General features: G+C 44.4%; 2 protein-coding genes across 2 annotated transcripts in view; one reads left to right on the top strand and one right to left on the bottom strand.

Annotated features, from left to right (window-relative positions):
- Nucleotides 1-4179: 4179 nt before the first annotated feature.
- On the top strand, nucleotides 4180-11237 carry arxa (aristaless related homeobox a). The gene is made up of 5 exons (XM_069667336.1): nucleotides 4180-4691; nucleotides 5008-5569; nucleotides 6970-7015; nucleotides 8572-8903; nucleotides 9490-11237. The coding sequence occupies exons 1-5, from the start codon at nucleotides 4502-4504 to the stop codon at nucleotides 9752-9754; spliced, it is 1395 nt and encodes a 464-aa protein (XP_069523437.1). The 5' UTR covers nucleotides 4180-4501; the 3' UTR covers nucleotides 9755-11237.
- A 4507-nt stretch (nucleotides 11238-15744) lies between these two features.
- Nucleotides 15745-20526, bottom strand: part of pola1 (polymerase (DNA directed), alpha 1) — a 59670-nt gene continuing 54888 nt past the window's right edge. Inside the window, exon 37 of the mRNA XM_069667280.1 lies at nucleotides 15745-16691. Within this exon, the coding sequence (XP_069523381.1) occupies nucleotides 16549-16691 (143 nt within the window). The 3' untranslated portion in view covers nucleotides 15745-16548. The remainder of the gene's footprint in view (nucleotides 16692-20526) is intronic.

The raw sequence follows: 20526 nt of genomic DNA, 5'->3' as shown, positions 1-20526 counted from the left end.
CAAAGCAGTAATCAGTGGAGACAATGGGGGCCGTGAAATTGCCGCGCTCGTGTGGGTGACCTATCCACCTGCCATGAATCCAAGAGTGGCCCGCAGGCGGCTCATGCGCTCGCAATCGATAATAGCGCTCACATCTTTCCTCCGACTCTACCCATCTGTGGAATGACGAAATCATGCGTAAAGACGCGCGCGCCAAGGATAATTTTGCAATGCAGTGGCCACAATAACCTGGCGCATTGTGGGGAACAGGTACAGGCGTCAATTCAACTGTGCTTCAAGGTGTGATCATCTGACACCAAAACCCCAAACTTTGTCTGATGGGGGATCTTAAATATCAAATTTGACTCAAATATGGTTTTGAAAAGCTGCATTTCTTTCAAATTCTGCTGCGTTTTATTGTGAAAATCTGCAATAATACATTAGAAGTGGCTCGTTTGCTGCAGGGAAAAGGATTTGGAGACTCCTTCTCTCCTCTCCTAATAGATCCCCACTCATGTGCACACTATCCGCGAGCAAAATCACACGTCCACGTTTTAAATTCATGATGTAAATAATTACAGGCCTCGAAATTGATTTCCTTACGACCTTCTCCAGCGAACGAGGCATCCGAAAGCCCCCCCCCCTCCCCCTCCCCCCAAAAAAGCTACTTCTGTTGAAGCATTAAGTCATTAATTATTTTCCTTACATAAGGACAAATTATCGAGTCAGTTGAACGAAATTAGAACCCTTTGTTTCTGATCAGACCGCATTACCGCTGGAAATTACGGATGATGGCTGCGTGCGCGCTCGCCTTTGTTGTTTCGATCATCGCCTGTCGCTCTGAACCCGCGCTAACAAAGTCATTAAATTGACTCCCTCTCGCTCTCATTATGCGGGCTGTTAATAACCGCTAATTAACTTTGCTTACGCGCGCCTTAAAAGCCTCCCGCCCCTCCCAACACACACACTCTCTCTCTCTCCTTCCTCGCTCGTTTCCTTCTTTTCCTGCTCGGCCTCTTAAGGAGAGGAGCAAGTGTCCAATTATGTCAGAGCGCGAGGATGGATGACGGATGAGGATTGTCACCAAGGCCACGAGACAGTTGGGGCATGATGGGGACCAGTGTTTACGCATGTTGCACCGGTGCCCACTTGTGGGATAACAGAACATTTAAAGCAAAACAGGCCTATCCGCGCATGCGCAGATGTTGAGTATCTGTCCTCTATACATTTGGATGGAGGTTAAGCTTTAAAATAAGTGCATGTATTCCTAAGGATCATGCATACAAATGCTCTTACCTGTGAGTGCAGTTTCCTATTCCGTCCAGCAGATGGCGCCAGTTGAATGACCTGCATGGGCAAAGTACAGTCTGCTGGTCCCAAATGAGGCTTCATTATCACTTCTTGGCCTTCACTGGAGAGGCCGGAAGATGGGCTGCAAAGGAAGCAAAGGCAGTTATGAGAATGTCACTATTTAAGTCGATTTAAATACAAAGGAATCCTCCTTCTGCCTGTAATGTGTTTAAAACAAATGACACCAAAGGCAGAGAAGCCTGTGGACTTTGTGGCACAGCAGCTGTGTGAGCTACAAGCGAAGAGAAAGCATGTAACCCGGTGTTTCCCTGGATATCATCAACCCAGGATGTTATGCAAATACAGAGGAGGCGGTGCAGAAACAGGAAGGCGGCCTCTCTCCGCCATCTCTTCACCTGCACGTCAAACAGACGGAAAATTGAAAATGTGAAAATTACGCTCTGACTACTCCGTCCCCCTCTAATGTATGCGCGTAATTAGTGCATTTAAACAAAGCGCGGATGTCCTGCTGGCTGAAATGGCGGCTGACATCTCTTTTTCCGCAGGGTTAATAACAGTGTGCGGATAAATGAATCAAATTGTGGCCCCCAAATTACAGAGCGACTCTAAATACCCGTCTGTATTACGCACGTCTGTTTGTGACCGCGCAGGAAAAGGCAGAACATTTTATATTGTTATTACACTCATTACATTGATTTGCGTGCAAATAAACAAGCTCGGAAGTTTGTGACACCGAGAAAAGTTGCGGATGGATTGAATCTGACACCAGGGGTGGATGTGCATCTGCTCATAATAATGTGAGGGCATGTTTTATAAATGCACAAGACAACAAAATGATACTAATTATTGCCTCTGACTTAATATAACTTAATTCATCACAGAGAAAATGGGCTTAACAGAAAGGTTAATATGGTCAGAACTGCATTTTTATTCTACTTTAGTGCAACTCCTACAGATACTCCATAGAGCCTGCGTTGGTTACGTTTTTGTGAGGCTGTTCGATTGAAAGAATAGTTGAAAACAGAAGTAAATCTATAAGCGGCCTGCACCTTAACTAAACAGATCAATGCGCTCTTATTCCAGCTCCAATCACAAAAAGGTCACGCAGCTATATCTTTTAAAAAAAGATAAAGAAGAAAAAATAACTTGTGCAATTTTCTGGACATATATTTCATTGTTATTTTACGTTTGCTGCGGGGCTCCAGCCCGGGCCAGATACATAACGGAGGGGGGGGGGAGGAGAGAGAGAGAAAGAGAGGGAGAGATGGAGGGGAAGGAGAGAGTAAATTGCAGCTTGCTGAAGTTTTTGGATTGAATTCTGAAAATGATCCTTTTAACAGTGATGGGCTCTGAGGCGAGGATAAGGGTCATGCCATTCACAGCGGGTTAAATAGACTTTCATTTAAAATTACATTCTCGATCCATCTCTCCATCTCTCCCCCTCTCCACGGAGGAGTCCCCGCGTGCCACCCCGGCTCCCCGCGCGCCGTCTCATCACCGGCGCGCCACCCGCACTTTTTTAAGTCAATCCACAACTCCAGCAGAGAGCAGGCAATAAGAGAGAGAGGATAGATAGATAGATAGATAGATAGATAGATAGATAGATAGATAGATAGATAGATAGATAGATAGATGGATAGATAGATAGATAGATAGATCTTTTTTTCCTTTGTAAAATAAAAAAGACTTTAAATGTTTTAACTTAAAACAGGTTTATCAAAAAATCAGATCCAAATGTTGATGTTTGCATGTGACTCAGTCTGACATGGCTCGCGCAGGTGCCGTCTGAGGTTGAACACAAACTCCGCGACAGATCTTTCAAACTTGGCACTGGGATTCAAGAGAAGGTGTTTTAATGGACCTAAAGAAATTAATAATCAAATAGCTGTATGATGTAGTTATGGTTAGTTGATTAAGACCATCACAAAAATACAAGCCGGTTCTCTTATAACATTATATTTATATTGTTTTCGTTTATTTATGTTTTATTTGTTTTTATTTGTTGGGGGTTTAGCTTTTATTTGTTTTATTATTATTATTATTATTACTATTATTATTATTATTAAGTAAGTATTAATATTAGTAGTTGCAGTATTATTGGTAGCTTTATTTGTATTATTTTGTAGTATTATATTATTATTGTTAGGTTTATGATTATGATAAATAATTCTTGTAATATTAACAGTTATAACAGTTAAAACTGTACTGTAAGAATAATTAAATACTGTATTGTTCTGTTATAAATACCTACATATAGGAGGATTGGTGTAAATGAAAAGAAAAAGCAGATTTTCCTATATTAGGAAAAGCCCATGTTACTTATGTTATTAAATAAAATAACATATGGCTCCACTCTGTTAAAATACCCCAATAAGTCAGGACAGTGTGCAAGCAAGAACAATACCATGACCCTGCTGAAGCAGCTAAATGGAATTCATCCATTATTTACTGCATTATTTACACCTGTAATTTCCCTACTGTCACCTGTCAAAATGTCTCTAAATAAAAGCTTGTTGATATGTACTACCTCCGGGCTCTGTGCTGGTTGTTGGCTGCACTGTTGCACAATTAATGTTACAAAACCAGCTGCCAAAAACATTCGTCATTATCAAATAATTTCAGTGCAGGCTTGATCATATTTGCTCGCAACTCTCGCAGCAAACACGGGCCATAAAGGTCAGTGAGAGTCTAACCCACAAGCGAGAAAACATGATTTAAGGTGCTTTGCTTTACTTTCTCAGCTGAGTTCGTTCCTCAGAGAAAACCCCACTCCATGTCCGGTTTTGTACCTTCCCCTCAAATTAACTTTAATCGTAAAAATATATAAAGCAGCTCCGCGCTGTCTCTCTCCCCACATACACACTTACGAGCCAATCAGGCGGCGCAATAACAGCCTACATGTATGCTGAGCGAGCGCGTGGAGCAGAGAAGCGCCTGGCAGACCGGAGCGCAGCGCGAGGCAGTCAAACCGCTGCCTGTCATTAGCTGAGAGTGTGACAGAGGAGTGAAAGAGGAGAGGGAGAGAGAGAGAGAGAGAGGGAGGAGGAGAGTGGTCACAGCGGCCTGAAGGAAAAGAAGAAGAAGAAGAAAAAGAAGAAGAGAGTACCGGACCCTGCGCGCGAGAGAGAGTGAGAGAGAGAGAGAGAGAGCGCGAGGGAGAGAGTGGGAGACTGACAGGCGTTAACGAAACTAGACGAACCGAAGCGTCGACATGAGCGGTCAGTTTGAGGAAGATATCCACGACCGGGGAGAGAGGAAGAGCAGTAAATCCCCCACGCTGCTCTCTTCTTACTGCATAGACAGCATACTGGGCCGCCGGAGTCCCTGTAAGGTCCGGCTGATAGGGGCGCAAAGTTTGACGGGTCTGCCCGGCAGAGGGGAGCTCGACAAGACGGCTGAGAGTAAGTTTGCTTTGAACTGGAATTAAACAGAGTCTGCGTTTATCTATGCGAGGCATTGTAGGGGATACAAATGTAACAAATTAGCTAGTTTTATGCTAAAAGTCGTGTAGCTAACAACAGGTCTTACGTCGAATAATGTTGTTGTTTTTAGTTGGCTAATAAAGGTTTTTCAAAATAAACAGCTGGCCTAAAGTCTGGCAATTGTTTGTAGTCATTTTAAGAGCCTTGAGCTTTATTTTGAAATAATAAACGTGTTGCTCACTCACCCCATTTTGTTATCCTTTATTTTGACATTTTCGCCACTCTTTCTCCTCAGGGCCAACCAAAGACCCCCTTTCCCTCAGCGCCGACATGCACCTGCCACCTAAGCTCCGCCGGTTGTACGGACCCGGCGGGAAGTACCTCCACGAGCACGCGGAGACGCTGGACAGGGAGCGGCTCCTTATGGAGCAAGCCAGCGAAAGCCTCAAAATCAGCCAGGCGCCGCAGGTGAGCATCAGCCGCAGCAAGTCCTACCGGGAGAATGCGTCTCTGAGCCGGGGAGAGGGCGACCAGAGCCCCGGGGAGGGCTCGGAGGACGGCAGCCTGGGACTGGTGGAGCTCGGCCCGCTGAAGTTCGAGGATGACGCGGGGAAGGAGGAGAGCTGCGGGGACGCGGCGGCTCTGTCCCCGAAGGACGAGGAGAGGGAGAGCTTGAACGCCGGGGATGGGGACGTGAGGGACGGGGAGGACAGCGTGTGTCTGTCGGCGGGCAGTGACTCGGAGGAGGGGATGCTGAAACGGAAGCAGAGAAGATACAGGACTACATTCACCAGTTACCAGCTGGAGGAGCTGGAGAGAGCTTTCCAGAAGACGCACTACCCCGACGTCTTCACCAGGTAAAAACTATTTTAACTGCTAAAATATCTATTATTTAAAGCCTGGAAAAAAACTTTTAAAATTATATTAATTTTGCCTTCTCTAAAATTATTTTAATTGATACAATTGCCTATTTTATTATCATAATTATCATAGACATTTCCTATAACATGCATTTAAAAATTAAAACGACATAAACTAGGCCCAAAATATTTAATTTACATGCATTTAAAACGTTTATAATTACACTGGACTTCATTAATTGTGTCCTACAGTCAAACAATTCTATTATTAATATTATCATTATTTTGAATAATACAGAGGGCTTGTTTACAGTAGCTAAAATCTAAGAAAACAAATAAAGACACAAAACAAAATACATGTTTTCTAATAACTTAACATGATAATTTATTGTACTTATTTCTAAATTAACATATACCGACTGCATGACATTTTTCCAAACACAGTTCCGGTTTATTCCACACATTTTTAACTGGACACGTTGCGGATCACACCTCATAAAAAAAGACACCAGAGCCGATCCCTGCATTACTGAACACAAAAGGCCTGTTAGTGCCAACAATGGGGACGTTTTGTTACCTGTAGCCGCTTGCAGCTGATACAGAAGGCTGCGGTGTTATTCTCAGGAGGAACAATTAACCGCTGCAGCTCAGGTTACGTGTTGGACATGATACTGAAAACAACAAGAAACAACCAATGAGGGCCTGACCTCGAGCCCAAGGGCAGGTGTGCATGCACTAAGAAAATTATGCATGGCTTTATGGTGAAATAAAAATTACACAGGCGTTTTATGTTTGTAGAAATATTTCAAAATAAAAGCCTACATTATAAGGACTTAAAATAACCTCTATGAATAACATGTCCGCCCTATTTTCTTACGCAGTTTAGAGTAAATCCGCATGTTTTGCTGGAAATAAAAGCTTTTTTGACTCTTCCTGACACAAGAACCTACATTTTCAATTTCTTCTCACCATTGACATTATTCATATTTTCCAATCGATTGGCTTTAAAGCGACTTGTAGGTCTAATTTCCACTGCAGACCCATCTTGCAGCCGAAGGCAGCGTCAATTGCTTTGTGGCAGGCTAGTTTAGATGTCATTATTTCCCCCATTATGTTGTTACAGTGACAGGCCTGTGTAAGGAAAAAAATCTAACAATCACTAGGGCCTATTTCTACCCATCCGTGACAGGGACAAATAGAATATGGCTATATGGCGTCTTCCTGCAGCCACTGAAAAAAAAAATCAGCCTATTTTTTTTTTGCTTCTATTGTTGACAGTGAACAACAGGAGGGGACAAAACAGCAATTCTGCTTTGCTGTAACTGTGGCCTGTAACCCTGAATCTTTTCTGTCTCCCTCTCTCTCTTCCTCTTTCTTTTATTATTTGTTCTTTGAAGGGAAGAGCTCGCGATGCGTCTGGATCTCACCGAGGCCCGCGTGCAAGTAAGTGGCTCTCTGTTTATCTACAAGTGGAGAAAAAAAGAAGGAAGGTTGTAAATCAAATTTGGGAGGGGGGAATAAAAGCAAGCACCTTTTAATGTCCTCTATAAAAAACGCCCTGCTGGATAATAACCGGTGATATGCGTCACTGATTGAGGATCAACGATTACGGGCCAATTTGAGGCGGTAATTTATTACAGTAAAAAATGTGTTAAATGGCCTCGCGCGCCGCGCGGGGAAGGTCTTTCCTGTTATTGAATGTTATTACGCGCGGACGGGGGACGTTTTAGTGGCAATTAAGGCGATGCTGGCGATTCATAAAAAGCTCACTTAGTGCAGGAGCAAACACTGTGTATGTTCCCGGTGATGGGGTGGTGTTTGAATTCCCATCAGACACAGAGCGTGTGCGTAAAAAAAAAGCTGTGTGAGAGAGAGAGAGAGAGAGGGAGGGAGCGAGAGAGAACGAGGGGAGGGATAATGCTATTTGATTTCCCATTATGTGATTGCAATAGACCTGCATTGATCCGATGCTTTGCACTTGGGAGCGAATGAGAGACCATTAAAGGTGTTTGCTCCCCCCCTCTCCCTCCCTCCTTCCTTTTGCTCTGAAAGCGTGGCTTGCATGTCGAAAGCCCGGCCTCATAACCAGAGAGACAGTTCAAACACGGTGGAAAGCTCCGGGAGGGTTATGGCCGACGGTAAAACAACAGATGTCTCTTTAAGGGGGCCGTAGGTGAACAAATCACTTAACGGGCGCCATCAGGGAGGTGATAAAAACTCATAAATTCCCGAGGGGCTGTGTAATGCTAAACAGCCCTCTGGGAATAATGTGTGTGTCGCTCAAGCTCGCCCCGTTCAATCACTTTCCTCATGTTGACATTTTGCTCATTGTGCGTCTGCAGAGCAAACTGAGCAACAGAGGATGCGTGGGAAAGTTAAATACTCTCCGGGATGGAAGTCACTTGTTCTACATCTCTTAAGAATTTAATTTAAAGCGCATTAATTGTTATTGGAGCCAGTTCAGCGGTAATTTTCGGGATCTTTTGTTAACACCGCTCTTAATTATCCCCCCCCCCCGCCACACACACACACACACCCTGAAGCCGGAGTACAGGGACATGGATGGTGGAGGAGGTGGAGGGGGGGGGGTGTTAATTAGACAGAAAGTAGATTTAAAGGACCGTGAGCGGCAGGGTTTACCTCGCATGTAATTACCGTTGACTTTCCGCCTGTTGGCCACCACCTGAACCAGACATCTATTAGAGTACACTGACACAACATTCAATAGAGGCTAGTCATGTTAATTACAATGAAACATTCCTGCTCTGTCAGCAGGACAGGGAGTTATACTTTTAATTATTTTAAGTTGTCTCACACTGAGCGTCTTGTCACTTAGAGAGGAAGAAAGGTGGATTATTTATTTATTGATTTAGCTGATTTTAAGCCCTTTATATCAGCAGAACATGTCCTCCTATAACCCAGTTTTCATTTTCCTTCTAACTAAAATCAGAATGAAATTTTCTCCATACTCACCTGTGTCATCCCCTGTTTGCCCTCAGGTGTGGTTCCAGAACCGCAGAGCCAAGTGGAGGAAGCGAGAGAAGGCCGGGGTGCAGGCCCACCCGTCAGGCCTGCCCTTCCCGGGCCCCCTGGCTGCAGGCCACCCTCTCAGCCACTACCTGGACGGAGGGCCCTTCCCTCACCACCCCCACCCCGCCTTAGAGTCGGCATGGACGGCCGCTGCAGCTGCGGCCGCAGCCTTCCCGGGCCTGGCACCACCACCCCACAACGGCTCCGCTCCACCTCTGGCCACCCCTCTCGGCCTGGGCACTTTCCTTGGCACGGCGGCCATGTTTCGCCACCCTGCCTTCATTGGACCCACCTTTGGAAGGTAAGCTGAACTTACGCACAGACCTCCTTTAATCTCTTTACCTGCAGGCCTCCACATCCATCCCTATATTTTACACTAAATTACTACAATTTTACATTCAAGCACATGTACAGAAAAATGTGCAGCAGCAGCCAAGCTTATAATAAACTCCCAACACATGCTGCATCTCTAATGACTGCATTGCATTACACAGTGTGTCGTTACACATATGTGACACTGCTAAGCATTCACAGTGGTGTTATCACTTTGGTTAATGTATTAAAAACGTGTGATCCTGCAAGACAAGCTGTGGGGAGAGGTGACACTCCATATGCCACAATTAGCTCTCATTTGCTTCCACCCTCTCCGCTTTGCAGCAGTATGAACTCCCATCTTGTCCTTTGTATCTCCAAAGTCAGCATGCAATAGATGCCCTCCATCTATTTAAGACAACTGCAGCCAAACTGAGGGGACAGAATACATCAGAGAGACAGTGAGGATATTAACAGGAAGTGGTCAGTTCTACAAAAAGGAGCAACTTAAATAAAAGGAATAATCTAAACTTGGCAAACATGTTTCACATTCATAAATGTGTGTCTTCTTTCAGGCTCTTCTCCAGTATGGGTCCCCTGACCAGTGCTTCCACCGCCGCAGCCCTCCTCCGTCAGCCCGCCCCTCCCGTAGAGAACCCCTCCCACGCGGGCCCGGTCCTCCCCGACCCTTCCTCTTCTTCCTCCTCCTCCACCTCTTCCTCAGCGGACCGCAGGGCCTCCAGCATCGCCGCGCTGCGCCTCAAGGCCAAGGAACACTCGGCTCAGCTCACCCAGCTGAACATCCTGCCCGCCGGAGCCGCAGGGAAGGAGGTGTGCTGAACACTCGACAGCAGCTGTAGGCCTCCCTGTCCCGGGCCCACGTCCCATTCCATGACGCCCCCTTCCCCTCCTCCAAAAACCCACTCATACCTCTGGAGGCTGATGTCCCGATGCCCCCCCTCTGTCCATCCGTCCCTGTTACCTCATGTTTCCCCAACAAGATAGCACGACCAAATTCAAAAGAGCACTGGCTTAAAAAGTGTGTTTGTGTGTGTGTGTCTGGTAATTAGAGCTACTGCCACATTGTTTTACACTACACACACCATCCTGAATGACAGTCCAACAATTTATACATATATATATTTTAAAATTCCTCATATTTCTTTATACTTTGACAGTAAGTTCAACTTATAATCAGGCTCTGTGTCATTTAAATCAAAGTATATTTACTTAAGTGCAAATATGAGGTGCTTTTATTTTGGTATTGCCATTTAATGCCACTACACTTCTACTTTTACTACAATTGAAATGGAAAATATTGTACTTCTCCCTCCACCACATTTATATTCAGTTGTTGTTCACTTTTAATTTTTTCAAAGAGGACTTTTACTTTTAAAGGAATGTTTTGGCTGCTTTTATTTTGGTAACAGATTTACCGCCGCAAACACACCCACACAAAAGCTGAAGAAACCGCAGGGGAACCCCAGACTTTTAGAAAGGATTCTCGTGCTACTTCAAAAATGTGGACAACTCGAGTGCTCGACATTAACTCTGCTTAATCTGTATGCATTGATGTGGGCTGAGCCGGTCTGCGTCTGCCCCCTCCAACCCAACCCCCCCAGAACCAAAGGAAAACTGTCCATAGACCTTCCATAGCCTTCTCTACAAGCCGGAATCCACTGCTCGCCTTGTCCAGCAGTCACACTCAGCAGCACCACTGTTTATATTTTCTATTAAATCTCCGAATCAAACCGGAGTTTGTTCACGTTTCTGTACAGTTGCTGCAATTTGATTCTCCCCTCTTTTATTTTGACAGCGGTGGCATTTCCGCCGAGTGCGACTCCAGGACACGCGAGCAAAGTTGTGATCTGAGCTGCGTCTCTAATGACCTGACTGTGTGAAAGAAAACTGTACATATGTGTAAAAGTAAAAAAAAACAAAAACAAAAAAAAGTACCACAGAAGGATGATTTTCAAAATAAGGTCGTGTATATTTCCGGTGATCATTTGCACTCGGTGTAGTGTTTAATGAATGTCGCCCTGTGTAGAATTTCACCTGTGTTTATGAATTATTAGCTTTTTAGATGATTATTTATGTCAAAACTCCCCCCCCCCTCCCGAGGAACTGAGTGAAGGAACGTTTCTTTTCTTATTAAGTGATTGTAAGTTTCCTGGTTTAATAATGCTAATTTGAATAAATTACACTGTTAAAATGAGTTATCTTTTATTATCATTTCAGATTCCTTTAGGACTGACATAGGCCTAAACCAGGAAAATAAAACAATGTGAAATAGAATATTATAGAACTATTAATAAAAGGTGTTATGAAGAAAGTGTGTTTTCTGTCTTACATTTAAATTGCTATAAGTGTTATTTTATTAAATATAAATATTCATCTAGAATGTAAAATAAATACAACTTCAGTGACAGGTTGTCTGCTGTGGAAAAAGAGGAATTGGAGGCGGACTGCACCTGAATAAGAGAAAGCATTAGGTGCGTAATCCCGCGCGCTGCGTGCGTCTATCCTCTTCAGCGCAGTTGACAAAATACTGACCATATATTCATGAGCTTAATCCCCAACATGTGAAGCGCGCGACAAAGGCGAGGGGTTTTCAATTAGATCGCCCACTTTATCTGGGGGGGTCCGTCACAAAACTTCCTTTAAGACCCTTTAAAGGCGCTAAATTGGTCTTAACATCTGTAATGCCGTGTCGATGGAAGCGAGTCCCCTTTGTCATTAATGAAGTAACAAACCACTTCATCAAACGGCTTTCACAAACACGCGCGCGCGCACACACGCACAATTCGCAGAGTTAAATCCCCTCTGCATTGGATCTCACGACTAATGCAGGACTATTACAGCAATCAATGCTTATTCTCCTCCGTTTGACCCAGCTATGGTGCCAGACCAAATCGCGTGAAATTACCCCGCGGATTAATCTAGTTCCTCTTCTTTTTTGTATTATTGTCTGCATCTGTGAAACCCCCCCCCTCCTCTTGTTTCCTCTTGTTTTACAGGTCTCGCGAGGTCCTACACCTGTTAATCACTCAATTTAGTCCAAACAAGCAGGAATTAGATCCAGATAAGGGACTGATGGAGGGATTTTTCTGCGCATTAATTTATCCAAACACGCTCACAGCCTCGCACAAAGTCACCCAGCTGCTCCTTGGAGCATAATGCAAAAAAAAAAAGCAGAGGGGAAAAAAAGAAGATAAAAAGCAATTTTCTCCTGTGCGCCCATCATCCACAATGTGTGATGTATTTTAAAATTCCTCTTCTTTTGCTCAGGCGCAGTGGAGCGTGTGTGTTTTTTTCCTGCATGGCCCTATAGGGGTTTGATGATATTGTCCGGGGAGTTTTTAATCTTATTGTGAATATAACTAATGAATGGCAAACCAATTTGTCCCTAATATCTGGGGAATGCCGGGAGGCGGGTGACCTGCTGGGCTCGAGGCTTAAACTTTTCTTTGCAGCGCAAAAAGGCGAGAAAATTGAAATGCTGTCGCAGGGCAGCTGTGGATTTATAAAGTCACACTTGTTGGATGTGTGCTCTTTCATTCAAAACAGGCCTGTGCATGGGATTAGGCTTCTTGTTGCATGAATGATCAACATAATGGATGTTGATATAAAGGGAAAAAAAGATTAATTCAGTCCAATCAGGCGGTGCTTTCTTGCAAATTGCAAAATGAAGAATGAGATCTACATGATTTGGCGGATTGTATCAATGCGCCGGGCCTTTAAACCCCCGCCTCCCTACAGGTTAACCCAGGTGTCCAGAAAATGTCCTCCCACTGACTTGTGCCCATTTTCATCACCACCACTCCCCATCCCCCTCCTCCTCCCCCTAAAGCTGCTGGACTTGATTTGGCTCCGTGATTTGGATTCTCCCGGACCTCGTTTCTCCCACCGCGTCCGCGCACTGAGAGAGAATAGACCCAATCACTCCACCGCCTCGGCCGGATCAGTCCCTCACTCAGTCCCCGGGAGAGGCGCTGTAAAAGACGCTTTGATGAACAGTCTCACCCCTCCCTCACCCTCTCTCTCTCTTTCCTCCCCCCTCAGGCGCAGAACCAGCCCCGATGAAAGAGCTGAATAGCCGGGCCATGGCACTCCGCTCCCCTCTCGGATCGCCCCTTAATTCCCCGTCTCTCTCGCTCTCATCCAATTAGCTCAGTGTATTAAGCGGTTTATCGTCTCATAACCGCCCTTTCAGCTCCAACAAGGGAGACACTTTGCAATAGGACCAGCTCTCCTTTTGACACCCTCTCTGCTGCTTGTATGTTCCTCCGCGCCATGAATAACAGGGACAGAATAGGGGACTAATTCCCTCATCAAAGCCTACCTTGTCCATCGCTGGTCAAAACGACAAGCAATAAAGCTTAACACGACAATACAAAGAGACGTGTTCGACCTTATTAGCTTAGCAGGGTCGAATTAATGCAGGGGACTCAATTTGACTGGGTTTAGTCCAAACTGGGAGGACAAAACGGGGCCCTCACTTGAAAACCCTGCAGCCTGGTTTAGTGGGAAAAGCAGGGCCTGCATGTGCTGATTAAACCCCGAGCAAAAACAGGCTGATGTGGGAGAAGAAGTGGAGCTGATATGATTTAATAAATATGTAAAGTTATGAGCAATAGGCTGTAAATGCAGCCAGACACTTTCTCACACACACAGCAGGTTCTATCCATTGCATAGTGAATCATGGTTTAAGTGTTCAGCCCACTTAAGGTTGCCTTCACAAGTCACAGTGGTTTGAAGTGATTTGTGAGGCGTGCAGTGTTTATGGAAATGCACGCGGCAGGATGGAGTAAAAAAAAAAAAAAAAAAAGATCTCACTGTATTAACACAAAAGGAGAATTCTCAGAGGAAAATGGTGAAACACTTCATGGAGCGAGTTACAGACTGAACTTTAACTACAGCAGGAAACATATACAGTGTTTACCGAGGGGGACTATATACACTACGAGAGCGTGTAAAACAGAACATTTCCACTTTGATTTCACAGATTTGTATGTTTATGTTTGTATTAGGTCGATCAGTCATACTACTTCAAGTCAATGATGGTTATTTATACAACTTTATGATGCGTTTAAAGAACCACCTTGAGGCCAGCAGCTAACATCCCTGTGTGAGGTCAGCTCAGGAATCAACAGTTCTGAATGTATTCCCCAAAATGCAATACATTATAAGAGAGGATTTAATCTACATCATTCACTCCTATTTAGAAATGACTAAAACCGACCAATAACAAACAAAATAAGTTATAATTATTTATTAATTAACACCACAAAAAGGCCCAAACCAGAGAGGTCTGTCCACCTCTAAAAATATATCATATGTATACTGCTATACTAAAATGAACGCAAGGCGTTGATTTCAATAGCACAACCAGACAAGTTGGATTTTGTGATGTTAAATGAGGTTTTCTCTTCTCTTAAAATGAACAAATAGATCCTCTGATACTTTTTGGACCTACTTTTTAGGTGAGAAAAATAAACTTGCAAATTATATCTGGACCTTCAGTCGTGTATCTACAGCTTTTTTTTATTTTAATTAGTGAAGCTATGTCCTAAAAAGCTTTAGTAAATTAAGCATTTATGAGGGACTACTTTCAGCTGCGGAATAATAATAAAGAATTTGCGTTTTGAACTATAACGGAACTCTAAAAAATACTTCATTAGGCTTTGGCTACCCAGGCTCCACTTGTTAGCATCTCCAGCATCAGGGGCTAGAGTTGCTAGCTGGTTTAGCTCAGCGGTTAAATCGGCGGCCCATGTACAGAGACTACGGCCCCTGATTCGCCTCCCACTCCCGGGCCTTTGCCGCATTTCATCCCCCATTCTCTCTTCCCCTTCTTCCAACAATATCCACTGTCCTCTCTGTAAATAAAAACATGCAAAACCCTAATAATATATTTTTTTAAAAACCTCTAGCATCACATCATTACTGGTTTTGGTCTTTTCACAGGATTCTTGATATTAATGTGGAAAAACGATCATTTGCAGCATTTTGAGTATTTGAAGCAGGACACTGCATGTGGGAGCAACCCAGGTTCAGTGTCGTACCTTCCAGTGTAGTGCAGTAACTTTCAGTCAGGTAGCGAAGTGTAGCTTTATGTCTTTTTTTTTTTTTTTTTAATTTTTTTAATATTTTCTTTTTCCTTTTTATGCCTTTATTGTGAAAGAGAAGACAGTGCATAGTGAAGGCAGGTAGGAGAAGGTGGGGCAGCAAAGGGCTGAGGCTGGGAGTCGAACCCGTGGCTGCCGTGTAGCCTCTGTATAAAGGTCGCAAGATTTAACTGCTTAGCTAAACCAGCTTTTTGTGTTTTTGAACAATAACGAAATATAGAATAAAATAAACTGTATGTGGTTTTGGCTCGTCAGTGGGATCAATTCATCGTTGTTTTCTGCCTTTTCAAAGGATTTGTTGAGATTAAAAGAAATATATCACACAGCATCCTTTTAATATGATGTCTAATAAAGTTAAGGGAGGCTTGGTGAATATTTACAGGAGGGTGGGATCATGGGAATGTAGGAACAACAAGCAGCAAGTGCAAACTTGTGGCTTATTGGAAGTGTATGGAACATGACTAAAATATACTCTATTATACAGTGTTTAAGGGGAGTGAAGGGATGCTTGGGATGCCCTCACAGTGTGGAAAATGCAGATACTTTTTTTTTTAATTAAAAGGAAAATACACTTAATTTTATGCCATTTTTGTTGTGTTAACAAACATGTCATAAAATTGTAGTGCATCATTAAAAACACAGCACATCCACTCACACACACTTAAAACAACACAGACTAACATTTGATCCATTTATCTTTTTATTAAGGTTTCAGTATCAAACAGCTTCTTATCAATACAAAATATTCTGGTCATTACAAAAAAAAATCATTACATAAACCGACCTGAAGCCGGACACACAGAAAATGACAGGCATTAAAACTGCACAGAGGAGGGAGGGCGGAGGAGAGGAGAGTGAAAGGGATGAAATGACATCAGTTAAACAGAGGCGCTGGAGGAGGAGAAGATCAGCTGTTCGATACGGAGACAAAGGAGTGAGGGAGCTGAACGTGTGGCCTCGCTCGCCCTGCATCCTCTTTTTCCTCCTTTCTTTCACGCTCTGATCTCACACACGCACACAAAACGCGGGCGCACACACTCGGGATGAATGGTGGTAATCAGAACAAGTGTCCGATCGCTGCGGGCATCCAGCGGTCTTAGCGGCCCGGGTCACTATCATTGGCTAATTAGCGGCTTTTGGAGTATACTGGCTGCTCTGAGGAGAAGTCATTTTAGCACACACACATCTGGGCGCAGCTAGCCTCCAGACACACACATACGCACACAATAGGCTGTCATTTAGGTATGATTGCTACTCCCCCTTTTACCATACAGAGTCAGGGTGACGGGGTCAAGTCATGAGTGTGTGTGCGCATGGCGCAAATGGACAGGGGTGAGAAGGTGTGATTGGGTTTTAGGTCGTGTAACGAGCCTATTAGGTTCAGGGGAGATGATGCGATGGCTTAGGAGGTCAAAGCCTGAAAACAGATGTAGTTGAATGTGCAAATCTCCCGATGTTGGAGCATCTCTGCCGTGTCGTCTTTACAGAAGTGTGTGTGTTGTTTTTTTACTTGAGGGAGGAGAAGGCCTGGAAGAGTTTGGCCAGGTTAATCTCCGAGTAGCCGCTGGTGGCCAAAGCTTTGTCGGGCACTTCCTTCAGCTTGCGGTACACTTCTCTTTCTCTGCTCCACACCTTTGCTGTTGCTCGAGCTGGAGGTAAAAGAGGAAAGAGAAGAAGAGTTATCTTTGCCAGAGCTGCACCAGAGTTGATATGTTACTACCACTGCTTAAGACATTGCACATGCTACCTGTTCCTTTGATTCACTTGTGTATAAAGCTTTAAATAATCTTGCTACTCCTCTTGCTCCACCTTCATCCATATGCTTAAGTTCTGCTGAGTCCTACTGTAGGAGGAGCAGAGCGTTCAACTGGAGAGCTAACAGATGCAATGCTATCACTGCGAGGGCAGGGAGAGGGAATCGCAGAATCCGAGGGGTCGATGGCAGCGTGCACACACACACACAACACACACATGATCATAAGATCGATAGGAAAGCCCAATGAGAGCATGAAGTCAATATCTGGTCCCTTTTATCTCTTCAGGTGGGCCGTAATAAGGCCACAGAGACGACTGAGAGCTGCTCTCCTGGGCAGGCCGGGCACCAAAACCAAATCTTCACAATATTATTCGGAGCGTCAAGTGTAGATGAAGTATCATGAAACCAAGTAATAATAACACACTACCGCAGCAACGAGCGCAGAAAGCTAAATGAGGAATAATAATGGGACGACTGGAGCGGTGACTGGGCGAGACGCAGGGACATGGAAGTGAAAGTTTGCAAATGATCTCATTTGACAGCTTTAATCAGAAGGTCTGAGGGCAAACGTAGGATCATCTTTATTCATTCTTATCGGTAATTAGAACTAAACTAGATATGTAAACAGCACAGATACAAAATATATGTAAACACAGCTGAGGGAAAACCCACCAATCAGAGGCTGCCAGCAGCAAACTCAGGTCATTAAGAACATCTACAAAGGTCAAAAGATGAACTACACACATAAAACATCTCAGAGATATTTTCATATGTAGGGCTGAAGATTTTGAAGATTTTGATGTAAATAAACGTCTGTTAAGTCACCGGATGAGGTAACACAATGGTGACTGAGCCTATGGCCCACTGATGAAAGCATTTACAGTAATAAGGACTGGCTGTCTGTGGTGACTTTCACAGACTCATCACAAGCGGCACCCAGTTAGTGACACGTTTTCCATCACCCAGCAGTGGTTGGTCTGCCAGAGAGGGTAGGCGGAGCTAAGTGGCTGCTTTTCCGGTCTCTGCAAGTGTTGCAAGTAAACAGTAATCTACTATGGCTGAACAAACAAAGAAAAGACGGATGACTACAGATACAACTTAAAATAAAAATAAGTGAAAATCCAAAGAAAAAGAAACCAACTCGACGCTCAGATGAAGGCAAACAGTCTGAAAAGGAAAGCGTTACAATCAAGAGGGCCAACCGGAGCCAACCGTGGACGTCACACATGCGACACTGCCTGGATATCTGGGAAGTGTGCTCCCGCAATTACTGTTTATCGCCACAGGTGCCGCCAAAGAGAGCGAAAGTTCACCAATCCACAAAATAACTACAAAAACGATGTTACCACCCAGCTTGGGCTGACACAGTGGATTGATGGGCAGAGCACTTCTGCAACAGCAACTACTTTAATAATCAGTTAATCATTCAGATCATTTTCAAAGCTGAAATGTGAACACTGGCTTCTATGAAGTCAACACATCTCCTTGATTATCGCTAAATTGTAAAGGGGCGTGTCTAAATAATTCAGGACACCTAATATTGAACAACTGAACGATCCATTAATACAGAGAATAATCTACAAATGAATCAAGGGGTTTGCAGCTAGATCACTACTATCAAAGGTGACGTCTTCTAATTGTTAATTTTTCTGACAAACCGCACAAAAGCAAAGATTTTAATTTTGTTTTTGTCAAATAAAATTGTTGCCGATTACTTGTCGTCTCTTTAATCAACCAACTGATCACAACAAAAAGTCATTGAACTAAACAGACAGGAATAGTGACCTGCTTGTTATCTATCAGGATGTGATACTGTATATCTCTCTCTCTCACACACACACACACACACACACACAGTCCATATGGCTGGTTGTCGTGTCTGCATCTCCTGTCTCGTCCTTCCTGCCCGCTGCATTAGTGGCTGCTGGATAAATACCAGCCCACCGACTGCCCAAGGGAACAAAGGTTAGATACACAGAGATCTACAGTGAGACACACACACACTAAAAGAACATACACACTCAGGATTGATGGTAGTTAAACACTTAAAAAGCACACTAACTCAGAGTCATGGCGACTGAAAAACATCCATGTGTCAGTAATCACACGCAGATAGAGGACGGTGTGGTTGACTTGAACGCCAGCAGCAACTATTACCAGATAATCCTCATGTTAGCAAGGACAGGGACGGAGGGAGGAAAGGGGAGAGGAGAGGCAGCGAGAGACAAACTAGTCTATTTATCCGGGGAATAGAAGGGAGGGTGATGATGCATGATCAAGCGAAAGCAATCATGTCATCATTTCTGAAAGGTAGGAGAAAATAATTCTCCCCCCCTTCCTCCTCCTCCTCCTCCTCCTCCTCTCCTCTCCTCTTTCCCCCCTCCTTCCTCACTCCCTTTCTCTTTTCCACCTCAATCACTGTGTGGCGAACAGATAAAAGAATGATTTAAGAGTCACGGAGATGGGAAAGAAAGAGGGAGAGACCTTCGCCGCGAGCCGGAGCGCAGTGGGGAGTGTAGTTCAAATAAATAGCCTCCCTTAAAGAGCGAGTGTGAGGCGGAAGGAGAGGAGAGAGAGAGGGCTGCTGGGAAGGCCCGAGGAAGAGGGAGCGGAAATAACAAGAGGACGGCTGAAAAACTGCAGCTTTAGATCCTTAAAACTTTACCTGATTGACATCTTCTCTGTCCTCACACACACACAAACACACACACATACCAAGGGGAGTGTATCAGGGGTTATCTCTGCTCTAACTAGGTGTTGTCACACACTCGCGCACACTCTGGCGGTGCCGGGCACGAGTAGATCGGGGCTCTGCACGCTCTAACTAGGTGTAAATACAATAACAAGCCTGTAATTAAGTGAGCATGATGAAGTTAATGGAGATCGGCCATTCCGTCGGCCGCCTCCATGAATATTCTATTAGGCTGGTGGCGACGGGCAGCTGGAATAGCAGTTAATTTAATCACCACTCGGAGCACGGGGAAACTTCTTTGTGTGAGTGTAATTGCACAGAATGAATAATTGATTTGACAATCGCACCCGCGGATTTTTGCCACCCCGCTTTGTATCGCCGGAGAAAGGGAGGGGAGAGTGGAGGATGAAGAGAGAAAGGAGGAGAAGAGAGAAGAGAGAAGACGGAGCGAGAGGAAGAGGAGTGGGAGGGTAAGAAGAGGAGCGATGCAGAGTGCTGAGAGGTGGCGGGGAAGCTGTCGGTAAATGGATCATTAGAAAAGCGCAGCTCAAGGACAATTTATATTTTATCAATGCGGCAAAATTACATTATTGCTCACACACGCAATCATACTGCCCACACTCCAGATTGAGACCTGGAGGGGAGGGGGGGACGGAGGGAAGAGGAAGGCAACAGATAGAGAGACGGAGAGGGAGGGAGGAGGGAGAGGAAAAGTGACATGAAATGATTTGAAAGTCATTGATACGGGATGTTCCCAGCTCAGGAACGGACAGCATGTTTTTTTCATCGTGTGTGTCTCTCTCTCTCTCTCTCTCTCTCTTCGTGTGTGTGTGAATAATCTATTAGAGATCTCCTGCAGCGGATGAAATTACCTCCATGTTTTACTCAGTCGCAGCAATCAAGCACAAAAATGCAATGTACATGTAGATAAGACAGGCGCACGCCTGCTAATGTGCACACACGCACAAACGCGCCGCGGCGCACACGCACGTTCAAGCTGATCAAATTACATTCAGCCTCGACTCGGAGCTCTTTT

This window comes from Semicossyphus pulcher, unplaced genomic scaffold (genome assembly GCF_022749685.1).
Source record: "Semicossyphus pulcher isolate SPU_LCO1_2020_fin unplaced genomic scaffold, fSemPul1.0.p SCAF_18, whole genome shotgun sequence".
NCBI classification, from domain to species: domain Eukaryota; kingdom Metazoa; phylum Chordata; class Actinopteri; order Labriformes; family Labridae; genus Semicossyphus; species Semicossyphus pulcher.
This window is presented reverse-complemented; position numbering and strand designations above follow the sequence as displayed.

Bases quoted from the DNA above. Each gene is read 5' to 3' on its own strand.
- arxa (XM_069667336.1), top strand. From the start codon at position 4,502: ATGAGCGGTCAGTTTGAGGAAGATATCCACGACCGGGGAGAGAGGAAG. The intron at 5,570-6,969 runs GTAAAAACTATT...TGTTCTTTGAAG, and splicing joins TACCCCGACGTCTTCACCAG to GGAAGAGCTCGCGATGCGTC. The intron at 7,016-8,571 runs GTAAGTGGCTCT...GTTTGCCCTCAG, and splicing joins TCACCGAGGCCCGCGTGCAA to GTGTGGTTCCAGAACCGCAG.